This window comes from Aethalodelphis obliquidens, unplaced genomic scaffold, assembly GCF_003676395.1.
Source record: "Aethalodelphis obliquidens isolate GAN/ISIS:26980383/991018 unplaced genomic scaffold, ASM367639v1 scaffold31, whole genome shotgun sequence".
Classification (NCBI taxonomy): domain Eukaryota; kingdom Metazoa; phylum Chordata; class Mammalia; order Artiodactyla; family Delphinidae; genus Aethalodelphis; species Aethalodelphis obliquidens.
In genome coordinates this window covers 15,351,974-15,369,880 of record NW_020837975.1, presented here as the reverse complement: position 1 = coordinate 15,369,880, position 17,907 = coordinate 15,351,974, and the positions used below count along the sequence as shown (strand labels likewise).

At 37.8% G+C, this 17,907-nt stretch overlaps 1 protein-coding gene across 2 annotated transcripts in view; it reads right to left on the bottom strand.

The window, feature by feature from the left end:
* Window positions 1-314: 314 nt before the first annotated feature.
* Window positions 315-17,907, bottom strand: part of CDC5L (cell division cycle 5 like) — a 42,612-nt gene continuing 25,019 nt past the window's right edge. For both annotated transcript variants that reach the window (XM_027127417.1, XM_027127418.1), the window contains 4 exons: window positions 17,026-17,268; window positions 14,216-14,413; window positions 1,727-1,939; window positions 315-741 (listed from right to left, as the gene is read on the bottom strand). In XM_027127417.1, the coding sequence (XP_026983218.1) occupies window positions 637-741; window positions 1,727-1,939; window positions 14,216-14,413; window positions 17,026-17,268 (759 nt within the window). In that variant the 3' untranslated portion in view covers window positions 315-636. The remainder of the gene's footprint in view (window positions 742-1,726; window positions 1,940-14,215; window positions 14,414-17,025; window positions 17,269-17,907) is intronic.

Genomic DNA, 17,907 nt, shown 5'->3' with positions numbered 1-17,907 from the left:
CTTTTGAGTCCTAATCCATGAACTGTGTAAGTAGCTGGGAAGAGAAGAGAACTCCCTAAAGTTACACTGAAAAAAACACTGAGGTATTAAAAAGTTAATCTATCTTGTCAAGGTATAGAGAAATGACCATCCTATGCAAAAACGGTCAAAACTAACAAAGCCACAAAAAGATTGCCTCTTAAGGATTTAAATTAAGATACTGGATCGTCATTTTGATCACCCGAGAGTTACTCATTAAATATGACACAGAGTACATATTTCCTGGTTTGTGGGCACTCTAAGTATCTAATTACTTCAAACAAAAGGCTACATTCTCAATTTTTTATATTTTGTTTTTATTCGAGAGTTTACTCACAGGCAGCAGTTTAAAATCAGGCTTTTAAAATTAAAGGCCAAAACTAAAAAAAATCTGCAAATATGACATTTTTAAAAGAATGATCGTCTTAATAATTTAAACCCTAAAATGTCGTGTGGAGTTAAAGTCTTTATACATAAATGTGTAAGATCGATATCATTTAAAATAAACAACTGAAAAACCACAGATGGTGGGCAAATTTGTCAATGAAGATAAACATCAGTATCAGCCTTCCAGGGTATGAACACCAGCAATTAATTCATCTTGTGAGAGAATATGCTTCAGAATTTGGCCTTTAAAGTCTCTTTCTCCAGCAGCAAATCAGCATATCTATGCTGAAGTTCCTTTTCTCTTTCCTGTTGTCGCTGAACATCTTCTTTCAGACACTTGAAGAAACAAAACCATTAAATTATTTTTTCATATGTAAGCACACTGAAAATTAAAAATATCTTATGGTACTTTATCATCTTACAAACAGCTGAGTTAAGTCAACACTTTCAAGAGGTAAGTATTCCCCAAAGAGAAACAAAAAATAGTAACTACTTCTGCTATAAAACCAGTCCTGGGGCTTCCCCAGTGGTGCAGTGGTTGAGAGTCCGCCTGCCGATGCAGGGGACACGGGTTCGTGCCCCGGTCTGGGAAGATCCCACATGCCGCGGAGCGGCTGGGCCCGTGAGCCATGGCCGCTGAGCCTGCGCATCCGGAGCCTGTGCTCCGCAACGGGAGAGGCCACAGCAGTGAGAGGCCTGCGTACCGCAAAAAAAAAAAAAAAACTCCTCCCCGATAAAACCAGTCCTGTGGCCATTCTTTGATTTGGTCATACAACTACCATCTGCTGCTATCTCAAATAAACAAGCTATTATTGTCCTATCAATACCCACAAATGCACTTAAATAAGCCCTGGCTGCCCTTTATCTGGGCAGGGGCTATCATGCACACTTGGCAAATAAAGTTAAACCAAATCTGGCCAAAGGAACTTGATGCTCTGGGATTACTGATATATTCCCAGCATCCTAAATTACAAAACAAAAAGACACTGGTTTAATGTACCTCAGAGAGCTATATGAATGGGATGCAATTAAATTTCGAGGGAAAAAAATCACAAGGGTTACTTATTCCATTTCACAGTGCATCTATACACAAAACAAAAAATTGGTACAGGAAAAGCCTGTGTATCCAAAACTGGCCTGGTCTATCCACCTACACACAGGCAATTCTAGACTAGAAAGTCAAAAACTTTAGGCTCTCATTGAAAAAAAGCCAGTCAATGTCAACTGCAAAAGACAGCCTGCACAGGAAAGGAAAAGAGGAAAGCCCTGATTATTCTTTGGAGCTCTCTTTCTAAGCAATGCTGCAAGCCAATAACGTTACCTCTAGCCTCCGGGGAATAGCAGAATCTTCATGTTTCTTGAGTTCTTCAAAAGTGCGTAACTCCAAGTAAGCCTGCTCAATTTGGTCCCATAAGTCATTCAACTGTTTCATGAGCCCCATTGCACGAGACTGGTAACCCCCAAGCAAAATTTTCATCTTCTTTTCCATCTTTGCAGCTCTCTTGGCTTCTGTCGTCATGTGACCCCTGTTTATCTGGGGGTCGGGGAAGATTCACATCAGCACACACGAGAAAAGCAGGCTAAATAACAGGACTAAAAAGGCACAACTGGTCATCTACTACCTCAAAGCAAAAGTACATTAGATGCAATCTCTATCAAATTACCCATGACATTTTTCACAGAACTAGAACAAATAATCCTAAAATTTATATGGAACCATAAAAGACCCAAAATTGCCAAAGCAACCCTGAGGACAAAGAACAAAGCAGGAGGCATAACCCTCTCAGACTTTGGATAATACTACAAAGCTACAGTAATCAAAACAGCATGGGGGCTTCCCTGGTGGCACCATGGTTAAGAATCCACCTGCCAATGAAGGGGACATGGGTTCAAGCCCTGATCTGGGAAGATTCCCACATGCCGCAGAGCAACTAAGCCTGTGCACCACAACTACTGAGCCTGCACTCTAGAGCCCACAAGCCACAGCTACTGAAGCCCACGTGCCCAGAGCCCGTGCTCCACAACAAGAGAAGCCACCGCAAGAAGCCCATGCACCACAACGAAGAGTAGCCTCCACTCGTAGCAACTAGAGAAAAGCCTGCATGCAGCAATGAAGACCCAACGCAGCCAAAAATAAATAAATAAATAACAGCATGGTACTGGCAGAAAAACACACATATGGATCAGTGGAACAGAAAAGAGCCCAGAAATAAACCCACACACTCACGGTCAATTAATCTTTGACAAAGGAGGCAAGAACATACAACGGGGAAAAGACAGTCTCTTCAGCAAGTGGTGTTGGGAAACTTGGACAGCCGCATGTAAATGAACGAAGTTAGAACACACCTCACACCATAATAAATTCAAAATGGCTTAAAGACTTAAATATAAGACATGACACCATAAAACTCATGGAAGAGAACATAGGCAAAACATTCTCTGACATAAATTATACCAATGTTTTCTTAGCTCAGTCTCCCAAGGCAATAGAAACAAAAGCAAAAATAAACAAATGGGACCAAATCAAACTTATAAGATTTTGCTCAGCAAAGGAAACCATAAACGAAATGAAAATACAACCTACTTGCAAATGATGCTACTGACAAGGGCTTAATTTCCAAAAATATACAAACAGCTCATATAACTCAATAACAAAAGAACAAACAACCCAATCAAAAAATGGGCAGAAGACCTAAATAGACATTTCTCCAAAGAAGACATAGAGATGGCCAATAGGCACATGAAAAGATGCTCATCATCACTAATTATCAGAGAAATGCAAAGCAAAACTCCACCTCACACGGGTCAAAACGGCCATCATTAAAAAGTCTACAAATAACAAATGCTGAAGAGGGTATAGAGAAAAGAGAACCCTCCTACTACTGTTGGTGGGAATATAAACTGGTGCAGGCACTATGGAAAACAGTATGGAGATTCTTCAAAAATCTAAAAATAGTTTCCATATGATGCAGCAATCCCACTCATGGGCATATATCCAGACAAAACTATAATTCAAAGATATGCATGCACCCCTATGTTCACAGCCGCACAATCCACAACAGCTAAGACATGCAAACGACCTAAATGTCCACGGACAGATGAATGCATAAAGAAGATGTGGTACATATATATAATGGAATACTACTCAGCCATAAAAAGGAGTGAAATAATGCCATCTGCAGCAACATGGATGGACCTAGAGATTATCATGTTAGGTGAAGTAAGTCAGAAAGAGAAAGACAAATACCATATGAGATCACGTACATATATATGTAATCTAAAATATGACACAAGTGAACTTACCTACGAAACAGACTCACAGACATAAATAACAGACTTGTGGTTGCCAAGGGTGGGCGGCGGGGGAGGGAGGGATGGACTGCAAGTTTGGGATTAGATAAACAACAATGTCCTACTGTATATCACAAGGAACTATATTCAGTATCCTATGATAAATCATAATGGGAAAGAAAAAAAATACATTAGAGTTTCTTATACTTCAACTACCTTAATGCAAAATTAGGCTTAAGGGCTTCCCTGGTGGTACAGTAGTTAAGAGTCTGCCTGCCAATGCAGGGGACACGGGTTCGAGCGCTGGTCAGGGAAGATCCCACATGTCGCGGAGCAACTAAGCCCGTGTGCCACAACTGCTGAAGCCCGCGCACCTAGAGTTCCTCAACAAGAAGCCACCACAATGAGAAGCCCGCGCACCGCAAGGAAGAGTAGCCCCCGCTCACCCCAACTACAGAAAGCCCACGCGCAGCAACAAAGATCCAACACAGCCAAAAATAAATAAATAAATAAATTTTAACAAAACAAAACAAAATTAGGCTTAAGAAGGGCTTCTCCTGCACTTGAACAGTTTTTACAGGTTAGTCCCAAATAAATTATTCATAATAACATCACCGATGATTCAATCTCAAAGAAGGCTTGAATTTCACGGTATGGGGAAAACTAACCTTTACCTCCAAAAATAACGTTTGCCATCATTAATCTGCAACAACTCTGGGACTGACAGCAATGTATCTTCACCATCTATATCTCAAAAATGCACTTCTATATATTATACATCGACCACATTTTTAATAACTGAATAATATCCAATCAATGTACCAAAGCTGTGATCAAAACATAACCCCTTCAGGGGCTTCCCTGGTGGCGCAGTGGTTGAGAGTCCACCTGCCGATGCAGGGGACACGGGTTCGTGCCCCGGTCCGGGAAGATCCCACATGCCGCGGAGCGGCTGGGCCCGTGAGCCATGGCCGCTGAGCCTGTGTGTCCAGAGCCTGTGCTCCACAACGGGAGAGGCCCGCGTACCGCAAAAACAAAAAATAAAAATAAAAAATAAAATTAGGTGAAAAGAATTTAAAACGTATAAACTCAAAAGAGAACTGGAGAGGGACAATTAGCAGAAGGTTTCAAAAAAACTCTAGAGCTGATGCAGAAGGGCAGAGAAAGCCCCAGCTTAGAGGATCCAAGGAGAGACGGCTGAGAAGGGAGATGTGGGATGCAGAATCCCATTAGCATAACGCCTTCTCTAGGTGTACATTCTACGTCCCACAATGTTATCACTTCATCATGATCTGCAAATGCTTGTTTCCAACATACAACACTTAAAACTGTGAGGTCAAAGCCTTAGGGATAATTATATAAAGCCCCCCCAAACTGATTCCATCAAGTGACTTCTATAAGCAATCAAAACTAAGTAGTTTCAGGATAATATATACCCAAATGATACTCTGTAATTCATAATAATGTAACTGAGAGCACCCTGTAACAAGGGAGACAGTGTGACAATATTTTTTCTGAAATACTAAATGTGGCGGTGGGGGGGAGATAAGCAGAAATGGTCCCACGGGAAAATACTGTCAAATACAAAATATCGATAAGAAAGCTGTTCACAGGATGTTTTTCTAAATATTTAGGAACAACATAATCACCAAAAGAAATATATAGCTTTCCAAGATAACAACTTTGAAACATGCACTTCAATGCATTACGTCTGATTTAAAAACAAACATGTCAATCTCAATGCCTTTTTTTTTTTAGAATATGTAAGAACACCAAGAAACACAGTGTTCCCCAAAATATAAAGTACACTTCTACTAGAAAAGTAGTACTTCATACCTATCCATCTCCAGCTTACTTTATTGAAGTCAAAGTCAAATAAGTCTAGGGCAGAGGCGATGGCAGGGAAGGGACACGTTGCATGTGCGCCTTAAGAACATGAGATGGATCTAAAATTAATTTACATAAAGCTCTTTTACAACAATTCCTATCTTCAGCATTTTATAAAAGTTAATAAGCTTTTATTCCTCTGCAAAGCACTTGAAGACTAAATCCATGAATAAATAATGTCCTTTACAAAAGAGCCATTTTCCTCTCACAGATAACAAATCAAAGTGAGTTCCACAGCAATGATCTGTCTTCTAAGAGTCAGGAAATACTGGGCCAAGTCAGCAGCACAGTGGAGTGGAGAAGTGAGTCACTCTTTCTACCCAGCACGGCCACCCAGCTGTTTTGAGTTGACGTAGGTTATTTAACCTCTGCATTTCCTTTTCCCCATCAGTAAAATGGCAGTCATTGCTAAAAGTTACTATGAACCCTAAGATAATGTACAGAAAAGCCCTTAGCGCCCAGTAAGTGACATAAAGTAAGCAGTCAACAAATGTTAGCTCTGATTACAATTATTATAGGTACTACGAGTTTAACCATTTTGCTCTCCTCTCTAACGGACCAAGGGACTATGGATGACACTTTAAAACCCTCCTTTAAATTCCGACTTTAATTTAAAAAATGATGGAGATCCCCTTCCTGGGACTAAAGCAAGGAAAAACAGCTGTTTCTTCTTGTAAGTGAGCCGTGTGCCTCTTGAGGACCACCACACCTAGTGACCGGTACTGGAGCACATCTTTTTAAGCTAATGCTATTCAACCCCAGCTAAACTTTAGAATTAACCATACAGCTTTTAAAGTCTACCGCTGCTATAAACCCAGAGACCCTTATTTCAATGGTCTCAGACTACTGTATTTTTAAAGCCCCCAGATGATTCTAATAGGCAATAAAGATGGAGAATCCTGTTTCAGCCACTGTCATTACAGAAGCTAGGTGTCAGCTGTTTTAACTAGACCTCCCAAAAAGTCCTCATTCCCAGTAAAAAGTGAACAACTAAATCCAGAAGTTAGTTGCATGAAGTTCCTTGCACTATAATTCAACATGTTCCAAGAATACCAACATTAGATATTCTAATCACATGTGGATTCGAATACACATTCCAAAAACCTTAACAGCACAGAATTTCAAATTAATACATACTTTTTAAAATTAGTCATACAAATTATCATTTTTATTGGTTAAGATAATTCAGTTAGCTATACACTGCACTCCATGGAAATCCAATTTCCAATTTGGTATAACAGCATAATACGCTCAGAAAGTGTTTAATTAGTCATCAAGGCACATTTATCTGGGAGTTACCTCACCTCACACAGTTGAGTCATTTATTATTCCCAAAACACCAAAGATTTTAAAACTGCAAAGTTGCTAATGTCAACAATTTTATTAATGCCAACAATTTTATTTCATTTAGCTCAAGCTTTATTAACGTCTTCTGGCTCAAATACTGTGCTAAGATTCCAAGCAAATATGGAAATAGATTATACCAAAAAATTAAAGTGCAGAAAAAAATCAAATAGCTATATAAGTTAGTATAAAAATATAAAGAAGAAATGGAATACAGCTTTTAATATTCAATTTTAGCTTACTTATCTTACATCGGCCATCTGATCGTTAAAACGTAAAGGAAGATATCTGCACACAGAACTTTGTAAAATGCTCAACCTATGACTGCTCGATACATTTTAGGAGGAAAAAAACTAACCTATAACGTCTGGCCTTTTCCTAGCCAATAAATCTCAAGCACGAAACGCACAGGCATGTATGGAACAGAACTACCTTAAATCAGCCCCAACTGCCCCGCCCCACATTCATACACAGAAACAACATTAAAGTCCAACAGAGTATAAAAACTTATTGTTTAAAATATGCAGAATTGAGAAGAACCAGACTCAGGTTTAACCAGATTAATATTTCTAAGCCCTTTTAAAAACTACAATTAAGCATTAGCAACTGCCCTGCGGGACAACTTATTTTGTACAAAACAGGCTTAAGGAGCTTGCACTGCCTCTTACAGCTGATTTACCAAAAGTTCTTCCAAAAAATGATTTTCAAACCACTGCATTTATAGCTGATTTACCAAAAGTTGTCAAAATCATTTTTTTCAAATCCTTAACTGCACTTAGAGATGATATACTTTAAAGTCTTCTTAAAACATCTAACGAAGTTAATAATGGAATTAGGATTAAATACTCTGTTCACGTGTCACCAGACAAGTCTCCCAAATATGATTATAATGGAAGTTTGTGCTTAAATATGTATCAGCACAAAATTTCCAATAATCTTAAATGAAGTTCACTATAACTACTAGGATTTTAAAGCAGGACAACACTTGGTATAATTAAAGCTGACTACATCCAAAATGAAAGCATAAAGTTCAAGAGGGGATGAATGAGAATAGATCTAATACAAATGTGCAGGGGGACCAAGTTGACGAATTTCATGCATCATAATTCTGTTTTACAATATGATGTCTGGAATTTGTTTCAAATAGTGGGAGAGGGAGAATAACATGAAATAAGAGTGGCTGTCACAGCTGGGTGATAACACGTGAGGACTCATTACACCAGTCGACTTTGGCGTGTATTTGACAATTCCCATAATAAAAGGTTTTTTAAAATTCAAATTCAATATCTACTCTAAAGGATAACTATTTTGTTAAGACCATACACCACAAACCATGAAACATCAGTACAATGAAACATAATGGAGACATTAAAATTTATAAGTATGTCAACTACTTCAACATACCAAAATGTACATATGAAATGTTAAAATGCACAATTATGTAAAATTCATTTATATTAAACAAAATCTGAGCCTTTAAGTATTACTCAAACCTCTCTCCTAAAATTGACCCATGTCTCATATTTCAGACATTCATCAAAATTCAGAGAACAGAAAACTTACCCAGCCTGTTATTCAAGGTGAATAACTTGATAAATATCAATTTAATCTAATTTAGCTAACACTAAGAATGATATGAACCTAAGAAAAATGGGAGAGAACTCCTATTCACTAAAACTTGCCAACTGCCAGGCACACAGTATCTCATTTAATCTTACATTCTCTCAAACTCTCATTTCCATGAGACTAAAAAACTATTACACACCCAAATTTTACAGGTAAGAAAATTTGAGACCCAGAGAGGTTAAGTAACTTGCTCTAGGCCACAGAGTCACTAAGAGATGAAGCTATGCAGTTGTGTCCCACTTGAAAGTCCAACACATTAGGCTACACCACAGCTAATAAACCAGATGTCCTCCCTGCCTCAGCCCCTGAAATGCAAACATGCCTGAAGAAAGTCAAGCTGTGGGGCTAAATGGCTTAATGTCACCAGACAGTTCACTGAAAAACAAATTATTCTAGACACACATAAACAAGATCTCAATTAATGAATCTGCCCATCATTCCTTCCCTGATTTAGACATTAACCTGAACGTAGGCCACTTGTAAGAATTTTGTTTGACACTGGAGAAAAGCATTTCCCCCGCTTATATTTTTTAATTCCTAATTCTTTTATTCATAACAAGCTATAAAACTATAGGAAAACAAACATCTCAGAAATTTTTATGGGCAAAAAGGTTATTTAACAACTCTTTAAGAAGTTGGGCAGAATATAACTAGAATAATTATTTACAGATTTCACCAAAGCTAATCCTTTGCAACAGACTTTAAAAGAGAGCAGGTGATTCTTTTTTTGAATGATACTTACAATATTATACTATTAAATGATCCCAATTTAGTTTTAAAGGCCTTCCATCTTTCACCCACACATAGATATGTGTAGATGTTCATATATTCATCTTTTTCTATCATATTTAATCTTATACGTACACACACCGCAAGATGTTTAAGGTGATTACATTTGAATGGTAGGCTTTTCTCTTTATTTTTTTTATTTAAAATTCTCTACAAAGTACAGTTATTATTTTTAGAAAGAAAAAAAGCCTACAAATGTTATTTTTTAAATGCATAGAAGAGAAACTGTCTAAAAAAGACTGGCCAGAGACCAATGGAAAACTGATGGTCCCCAGGAGATGAATCAGTGGAACCATAAGTGTTTCCTCGGGTCATTACAAAAGGGGGCTGTATGGGACTTATAAAAGTGTAATTGTTACTTTCAAACTCACTAAGTTTGTTAAGGTTACTAAGCTTAAGTAATTCCAAAGTAAACACATTATCCTTGGGTCTCCAATACTGTCTTCAGTTAAAGTCTGTTACACTGAGGTTCAGAAACATTAAGAGCATCCCTTACTGAAATTCTTGCTTGGGGACCCAGAATATAACCTTATACCACTAGAAAAACAGGTTTCAGGATACCTAAAATAAATATAGTTAATGGCAGCTCCACTTCCTAGTCCATCATTCCACAATATGATCCTATAGCAGTAAAGATGTGGTTCAGCCACCGAAATGTTTGCAAACAAGAGACCACGAGCGACTCTCCTTTAATCTCTATACTGTTCACTAGCATTAAGTTTTACCAGTGAACCATCTCTGTATTGATGAGATGCAGGTCCAATTCAGTGATTATTGCCAGCATCTATCAGTTAGCAACCATCAGACTGCATCCCTGAAAAGCAAGCTAAGCAATAAGGCAAAACCTTACTAAACACATCTCCAAGGACAGTAATGTATCAATAAAGCAATGCCGAGAGCATTTTACATTTGCCTAAGTTAGGAAATGAAACTCAAAAACTGCACGAAACAAATTCAACTCGACGTTGAGGCATAACAAAAGCAACATGGTTGTATCACAGGAGATCTCTGGTCCAGCTCCCAGAGTTCTTGCTAGAAACAACCAAGAAATCTGTTAATGCCTTTAAGGGTCATGGCAGAGGGCAGAACTTAAGGATGAGAGCGTTCCAGAGTACTGGGGACTTGTCTCCTGCCACAGCATCCACCCCCCCACACACATACACTCACCCACAAGGGAACATAAGCGCAAACCTGCTGAGATACAACATATAATCCCTCCACCCCGAACTGCCCACCAACTTAATCCTTACCCTAAGTTTTCACTCTTTAAAGTATTAAGGGAATTTTTTTCCTGTGTAAAAATATCTAACTTTATAATGAAAATCACTGAGAAAATGAGAGCCATTGTGCAGCCAATTTTGCTGAAATATAACCATTCAGTAAAGTCAGGGGTCCCCAAAAGAGTTCTACAAATACACTGAGAAGGATTTTAAATGTGTTATCTGTGTTCTTTAAGTTACTTTATTTCCAAGAAGTCAACGTTACATAGTATTTCTTGACTAAATTGACTGTGCCAGTAAACAGGGAGAAGTATTACCTCTGGACCTAGTTTCCACCTCTAAGGAAAGCCTTTCCATTTTTACAGCTAACATGACAAAATCTACTTTTCAGCCAAACTTCCTCAACACAGCCGTTTAGATACTATTTCAAATACTATTAAATTTAATGGCAGGCCTAAATTCAGACTTCTCATTTCACTTTTGCACCTACTGGAAATTATTTCACTCAAAATAATTATGTCTTCAGACAATTTCCTATTTCCACTTTAAGTGGAAACAAATTAGAACACTTCAAATTCTATTTGCACTTCCCACATACAGTAATGACTCATTTATCTGGCATCGGAAAATGAGGTTCTTCTCCATTTATCTGGAAAACGCTTAACGTGAAGTCCACAAGAGCACAGAGCTCATCTGCCTCGTTCCCTGCTATATCCCCAGGGCCTAGTACCGGGGCTGGCACAGAGTAGATGCTCAGTAACATTCACTAAATGTGTGATTAAATAAAGTACTAAAGCTTTTTACTTTTAACCACTTGATGAAAATTTTTCTACAGTTATAGCCATCCCTCTTTTTCTGTTTTTTAAAAACGTAACACTGAACAGAAATTAAGCTTTTCTTATTAACTGCGGTATCACTATAAAGAGCAATCACTCTACCCCCCTACCATATACCCATAACACCCTCAAAGCTATTCAAATAACAGGGCTTTTTGCCGCCATATTTAAATGGCCTCAACATGCTATGGTTTTATAACTTTTCCTTTTCTGATATTAGGTGTCATTTCTGTTTGCAACTGCTGCCTTATTTTACACACAAATGTCTGGTAAGGTCCTGAAATTAATTCTACCTCCTAAGCAGAATAAAATACATGGACTTGGTTACAATTCAGAAGTCTTTCCCACTTACTTCTGACCTGCAACTACACTGATTCTATTTACTTAACAGACTCCTTGTACCACCCACAACATTCTACATAAAATCTGAGATGGTTCTACTAGTTTTAAATGAGTATCTTAAGGATTTTCGGTTAAGTTCTAAGTTTCAAATATTAATCAGGAGTAATGGCTCGAAGACTAGCTCCAATATAAACCTCGGGGCGTATTTTTTAAATTCATTTAGGAGACACCAACCACGACAAAGCTGGATTTCATCTTGCTTGATATGCTGCGATAGGGCCATAATTTAGATTCACTGTTCCAGAGTTCATGGCAGCAAAACTCAAACACACTGGCAGCCATGGTGTACTGTGCTTGCACAGCAAGGCATATCTCCCTGAACCTAAGAGTGGAAGGATAATTTAAGTACAGCCTTTAGTTTATATAATACAACTGGAGTTCCTTCCCCACAACAAACTTTGAATAATGTTTATAATTTAGCAATCAACTGAAATGATGAAAGAATTACCACAATTGAAATAAAGTATTTATGTATTTCAAACCAGGAGAATTGTGTCTTCAAAAACTAAAATAAGCTAAGACAAACCTAGTTCTGAATTAGGGAATGAATACAAATAAAATGGGGGATTTGTTTATTTGGGTTTTTGAGTCTCTTTTCTTCTTTTTAAAGACTTAATGAACTTTCATTTGGAATAAGCATAGTTTACTAAATTAAAGGATTTGATTACATGTTCTTTAAAAGTAACTAGTTGGGTAAACATTAAAGCAAGTTATCCAGGAGTCAAGAAAAGAAAAATTACTTCAGACTGTTTTATGAATATTCTTCCAAAATCACCAATCCTTCAGCAAAAATAGTTCAACAGAAGATTTCAGTTCCTGGTACTGAACTGAACAAAGAGAACCACATGTTTTTAATGGTTGCTCATAAACGACCCAAATAAATCTCCAAAAGAACAGCAGTGGTTCTCTCTGTATTTTTCCCTTCAAAACTCACAAGACCAATTCAACACAGAAATAAAAATTACTGTACTTTATGGCACCACTCACTTTGTGACACATTTATTTGCTGTCATGAAAGTTAGGGCCTCAACAAAGTAAATGAGATTTAGGGAAAAACTTTTTTTTATATTTTAAACAGCACAAAATGTCCTTACCACTTGAGGAAGAAAGAGTTTACCCACCTCAAATGAGATTTTCAAACTAAGTGAGAGACCTAAGTATTTATGTGTAAGTGTTACAGGAAGCTTTCCAAATAGCTTTCCAATCAATTATGATGCTGACCTTAGATCAGAATTACACTGCTAACTACCACTTATAAGAAATGAAGCCTACATAACAGAAAATATAACTTAAAATTTAACCACTGATGTTCTTTTTTAGTTTCCCTGTGAATTAAAACACAGAGCAACAGCACACCCTGCTGGAAGTTAGTAACACAGCTAGAGCAACCAGCAGCACTGGATTGCTAAAATTTCACCCAAGATGAGAATTACTTCAGAAAGTCTGATTTCCCACTAAATGATAAAAGATGTGCACAGGCATTACCATTAGTGTCTATACATGTGACCTTAAAGGTAAAATCAAAAATGTTAATTTTAACAGGATATCGCTTTTTCCAGTTCATTTCCCTAGCCCCACACAGCCCCAAACACCCCTAAGTGATTTTACTATTTTTTTATTTTAACCCCAAATAAAAATATTTCCAAATCTACTTTCTGCAGAGAAACTGGTAATCACATAAGCGGAATCTGAGGCCACTTTGATTGCCTGAAGCACCCCTTTCTCCTTCCCATCCCAAGATATCCTGGCCTCAGAAACATCCCTGAAGACCACCATTAAGAATTCACAAGGCAGCCTAGCGGTCTGTGAACCACAATTTACATACCATTGGCAAAATGCATACACAGATTCTGGAATTCAAAACATGCAGACTATATTAAGAAACCACATGCCATGAAACTCCCATCTAGTATGTTTCAACATTTTCATAGACATGAAAAAATCACAGAAGCCATTGTCTGGATAATCCAGCTCAGTGCTCTCTCCGTAACAAACTGACAGGAATCCGAGGATGAGCAGAAAGGTGCCAAAGTTCCGTAAGTGTGCCCTTCTGGCTACAGAAAGAAAGCTCCCTGGTACACTGAGAGCCCCCCTAGAGAAAACTGCATTGCTCTTGTAGCACTGCTCCTACACTCTTCTGAGTGACCAGTGTTCACTTCTTGGCTCTTTGCCCCCACATCTAAAAGGTTCTGATTGACCTGTGGTCAACTTGGAGGGCACTCTTCATCACAAAGGCCAGCAGCTCTGAAAACCCAATGAAGAAGGCCAAGGAAGATCAAACACTTCAGTGTAGTTTTTCTCAAGAAATTCGAAAACAATTACCTTAGATCTATTTTTCTGAAGTTGTCTCCAGTGGTATTATCTGGTTCATTATTTCAAAGTACATTTAAATTAGAATTTTAAAAGGATACCAACCTCAAGCCTCTTTTCCAGTGACTCAATTCTGTCCTTTTTGCTAGCTAGGTTGGCCCGTGTGTAGCGGCTCTGCCCAGGAAGATATAAAACTTGACTGTAGCATTCTTCCCACACCTGGTTATAAGCTTCACTTGAGAGTTCTCCGTGGCTCATACCTTGTTTTACCACTTCCATCTCCTGTACCAGAACATCCTGGGCCTGTTCACAATAATAGTAACAATAAGCTTGAGTACTAGAGATACCTGCCATCAACAGAAATAAAAGACTCGTTTTTACTCCTCTGGGCAAAGACAATGAGCTCTGGTTAACTGTTTGTTTTGGAAGGGGGTTATAATACCTAAGCAAAATTAATTAAGAAGCCTAGAAGTCAATGCAGGTTGATCTGAAAAGCCAAGCATCCCTGTATCATCCCTGATAATGTAAACGTCCTTTGCCTTCACCCATTATAATAGCAGCTACCATTTCTCAGATACCTACTATGTGCCAGGAACTGAACTGAAAAGTTTTACCTACTTTATCTCCAAACAGCACACCACCCTTACAAAGCAGTCAACGTTAACCTCACTTCAAAGCTGATGAAACTAAGGCTTAGCGAGGTTAAACCACTTGTTCAAAAATACAACACTAGTAAGCGGACAAGGCAAGGTCACACCCAAGCCAATGCTTGGGCACCAACGCGTGCGGGTGCTCCTCCCTCTCTACCATCCCCCGCTATACTCTGGACTTCCCAGTATGGTGAAGCGGAAGTAGGCGTTTTTTTGACACCTGCCTTTTTTATCATCTGAAAGAATGCCCCTGCCATTGTCAGAGAATAAGACTGGAGGCACAAATCAAATAATGATGGATCACAGACCAGCTTCTGTTCAGTAGAAAAGATACGGTTTAAGATGACAGAATGGGGATGGAGTTGGACAAGCCTGGGCTCCAATCACAGATTTAGCATTTAAGTCGCTATCTGAACTTGCTGAACTTCTGTGAGCCCATTTCTCATCTGTAGAGTGGAGATAGTACCTAACATGTTTGTTATGAGAATTAAGTGACACAGTATACACAAAGAGCCAGCCCAACACCAGACACACAGACTCCATGAACATACCACATGAACTTTTTCCAGCCCTTTGCTTCATGGCTCATGAAAAACTGACAATTACTTTTTGTGCTTTATAGAAAGCTTTCAATCACTCCAGGAACATCAGAAAATAAACACAGGCCAAAATACATAAAGTCAAGATAAATAACCAGCATATGAAAAAATGTAAACAAAAAAATGGAAAATCAAGTCTCTAGAAGATAAAGAATGGATGATACTTTTAAACAATACCTCTTAGGGGAAATAATGGAAACAAACCAATTTTAACACACTTAATGAAAATCGGGCACTGTACCATCAGAGAAATGGTATTTCACTCTGAAACTGTACACAGTAAAAATTTACAAATTCACCTCTTATAATAACTAGGAGAGAGTACAGCTAAGTTCTACTTAAACCATCCCTAAAGAATCTGCTGAGTAAATAGCTGCTTCAAATTCTTCGGAACAAAGAGGACTATAGATAGATAAATAAAATATGGGAGGATATTTAAACTACTGTGTAATCGTTTCAAATAATTCCAAAGCACTACTTACATTATTATCAAAATATTTATTAGAATTTGTCCCTTATAGAATCTCTATTAGCAAAAATGTGATCTTTATTTCAGGTTTCCACATGTACAATAAATTTAGGAAAATTTATTTCCTAAATTCCATCTTCCCCTCATATTTTCACTCTAAAAAGAGGAAACTGTTCAAGCATCAAGTTCATTGTCTAATTCTCACCCGGTTCAGTGACTGAACGTGCCTGCCAAAGTGCAGGCGCTCAACAGAGGACAGCTTCCATGGTACTTACTGAAAGGCAGCAAGTCAAAATTACTCGTGAATCAGGGGCAAACACACACAAATCTAAACCCTCCTTCCTTTCTCTATCTTCTTTTTAAAAGTCCTATAATAAACATGTATCACGTATGCAATAAGAAAAAGAGAAAGTAAGAAAAAGAGAGGAGAGAGGGAAAGTGCAGGAGAGAAGACAGACAAAGGAACCTTACCGGTTCTCTCCCAAGTTAGCCCATTCTAATGGATGAATCCATCTCTGCCCCTCAGGGCGAAAGACTAAAGAAAAAAGACTTTTAAGCTAATGACCACTCTGCTTCCAACCATGAAACTAACTCTATTATCTTATGCCACTGTACAGATTTCTAGTCAAAATCACAGCTGTTTGCTCTGTCAAAGCAGAAAGAATAAAATGCATATGGAGGAAGAGGCAGGACAGACTTTAGACAAGAAAACATTTCTTTATTTCCTTATCCAAAAGGGTAGGGGGAAATCATGTCAGGGGAATGAATTCAGTGAATATTTCCTTTCTGTGAATAGGTGAAAGATTGAATCTGTAAATATTTTTAATATATTCTTGTTTCTTCATAGTATTCTAAATAAGTGAGGTTTAAGTATTAAAGGCATTCCACCCTATTCAGAGACAGCAGAGTTAAACACAGAAAATAGCAACTGTAGCAACTATCAATGAGGCATACACCCATGAGACAAGAACACCGTGCCATCACAACCAGTGTTCATCTGATAAAGGCCTGCCACTGAACACAGGAAGGGGTGGGGGGGTGGTATGTCCTTTGCATAACACTTAATATGAATATTTATCTCTTAACCATATATTTCAGTTGCTTATGAACATCAATAAGGGAAAATGTTAATGTCTGTCCATGATACATGGTATCTAACAAATACTTAAGTCTTGAGACAGAAATATTCAATGATACCTTTTTCAGGTCTTCTTTGGAAAACTTTTCATAAGTGTTATGTTCCAGATAGGCAATGTGCTCTGCATTATTGGTACCAAATCCTATAGTTTTTCCTTTTTTATTTCCAGATGGTTCATAAGGGTGATGTAGGAGGTCATAATGAAGCATTGTGATCATTTCTTTTTTGATTAGTTCTTCACTTTTCTGTAAATCTGTCAGAGGTGGTTCTACATTTAAGGGTCTTAGAATAGTTTCATTTACCTAAAATTTTAAAACAAGTACAATTATTAAACATGTCACTGCAACATACTAATGTTATTAGTTCTACTAGCATGAATTAAATACAGGCACACCTTATCTGACTGGGCTTCACTTTACTGTGATTTGCAGGCAGTGTGTTTTTTTACAAACTGTAAGGCTGTGGCAGCGCTGCGTTGAGCAAGTCTATTGGCACCATTTTTCCAACAGCATTTGCTCATTTTGTGTCTGTGTCACATTTTGGTAATTCTTGCAATATTTCAAACTTTTTCATTACTATTCTATCTGTTATGGTGAGCTGTGATCTTTAATGTTACTACTGGAAAAAGATTACGACTCAGGCTCAGAAACTTAGATGATAATTAGCATTTTTTAGCTATCAAGTACTTTATAAGTTACGTACTTTTTTTTTAGACACACTACTACTACATACTTAAAAGACTACAGTTTAGTGTAAACATAACTTTTACATGCACAAGGAAACCAAACAATTCGTGTGACTCGCTTTATTGCATGACATTCTCTTTACTACAGAGGCCTGGAACCAAACCTGCAATATCTCCGATGTACGCCTAAAGCAGTTTTACATTTTCAAAAGAAATTATTTTCCTTTTTTCTTCAAAATTCTTATTTGGGGACTTC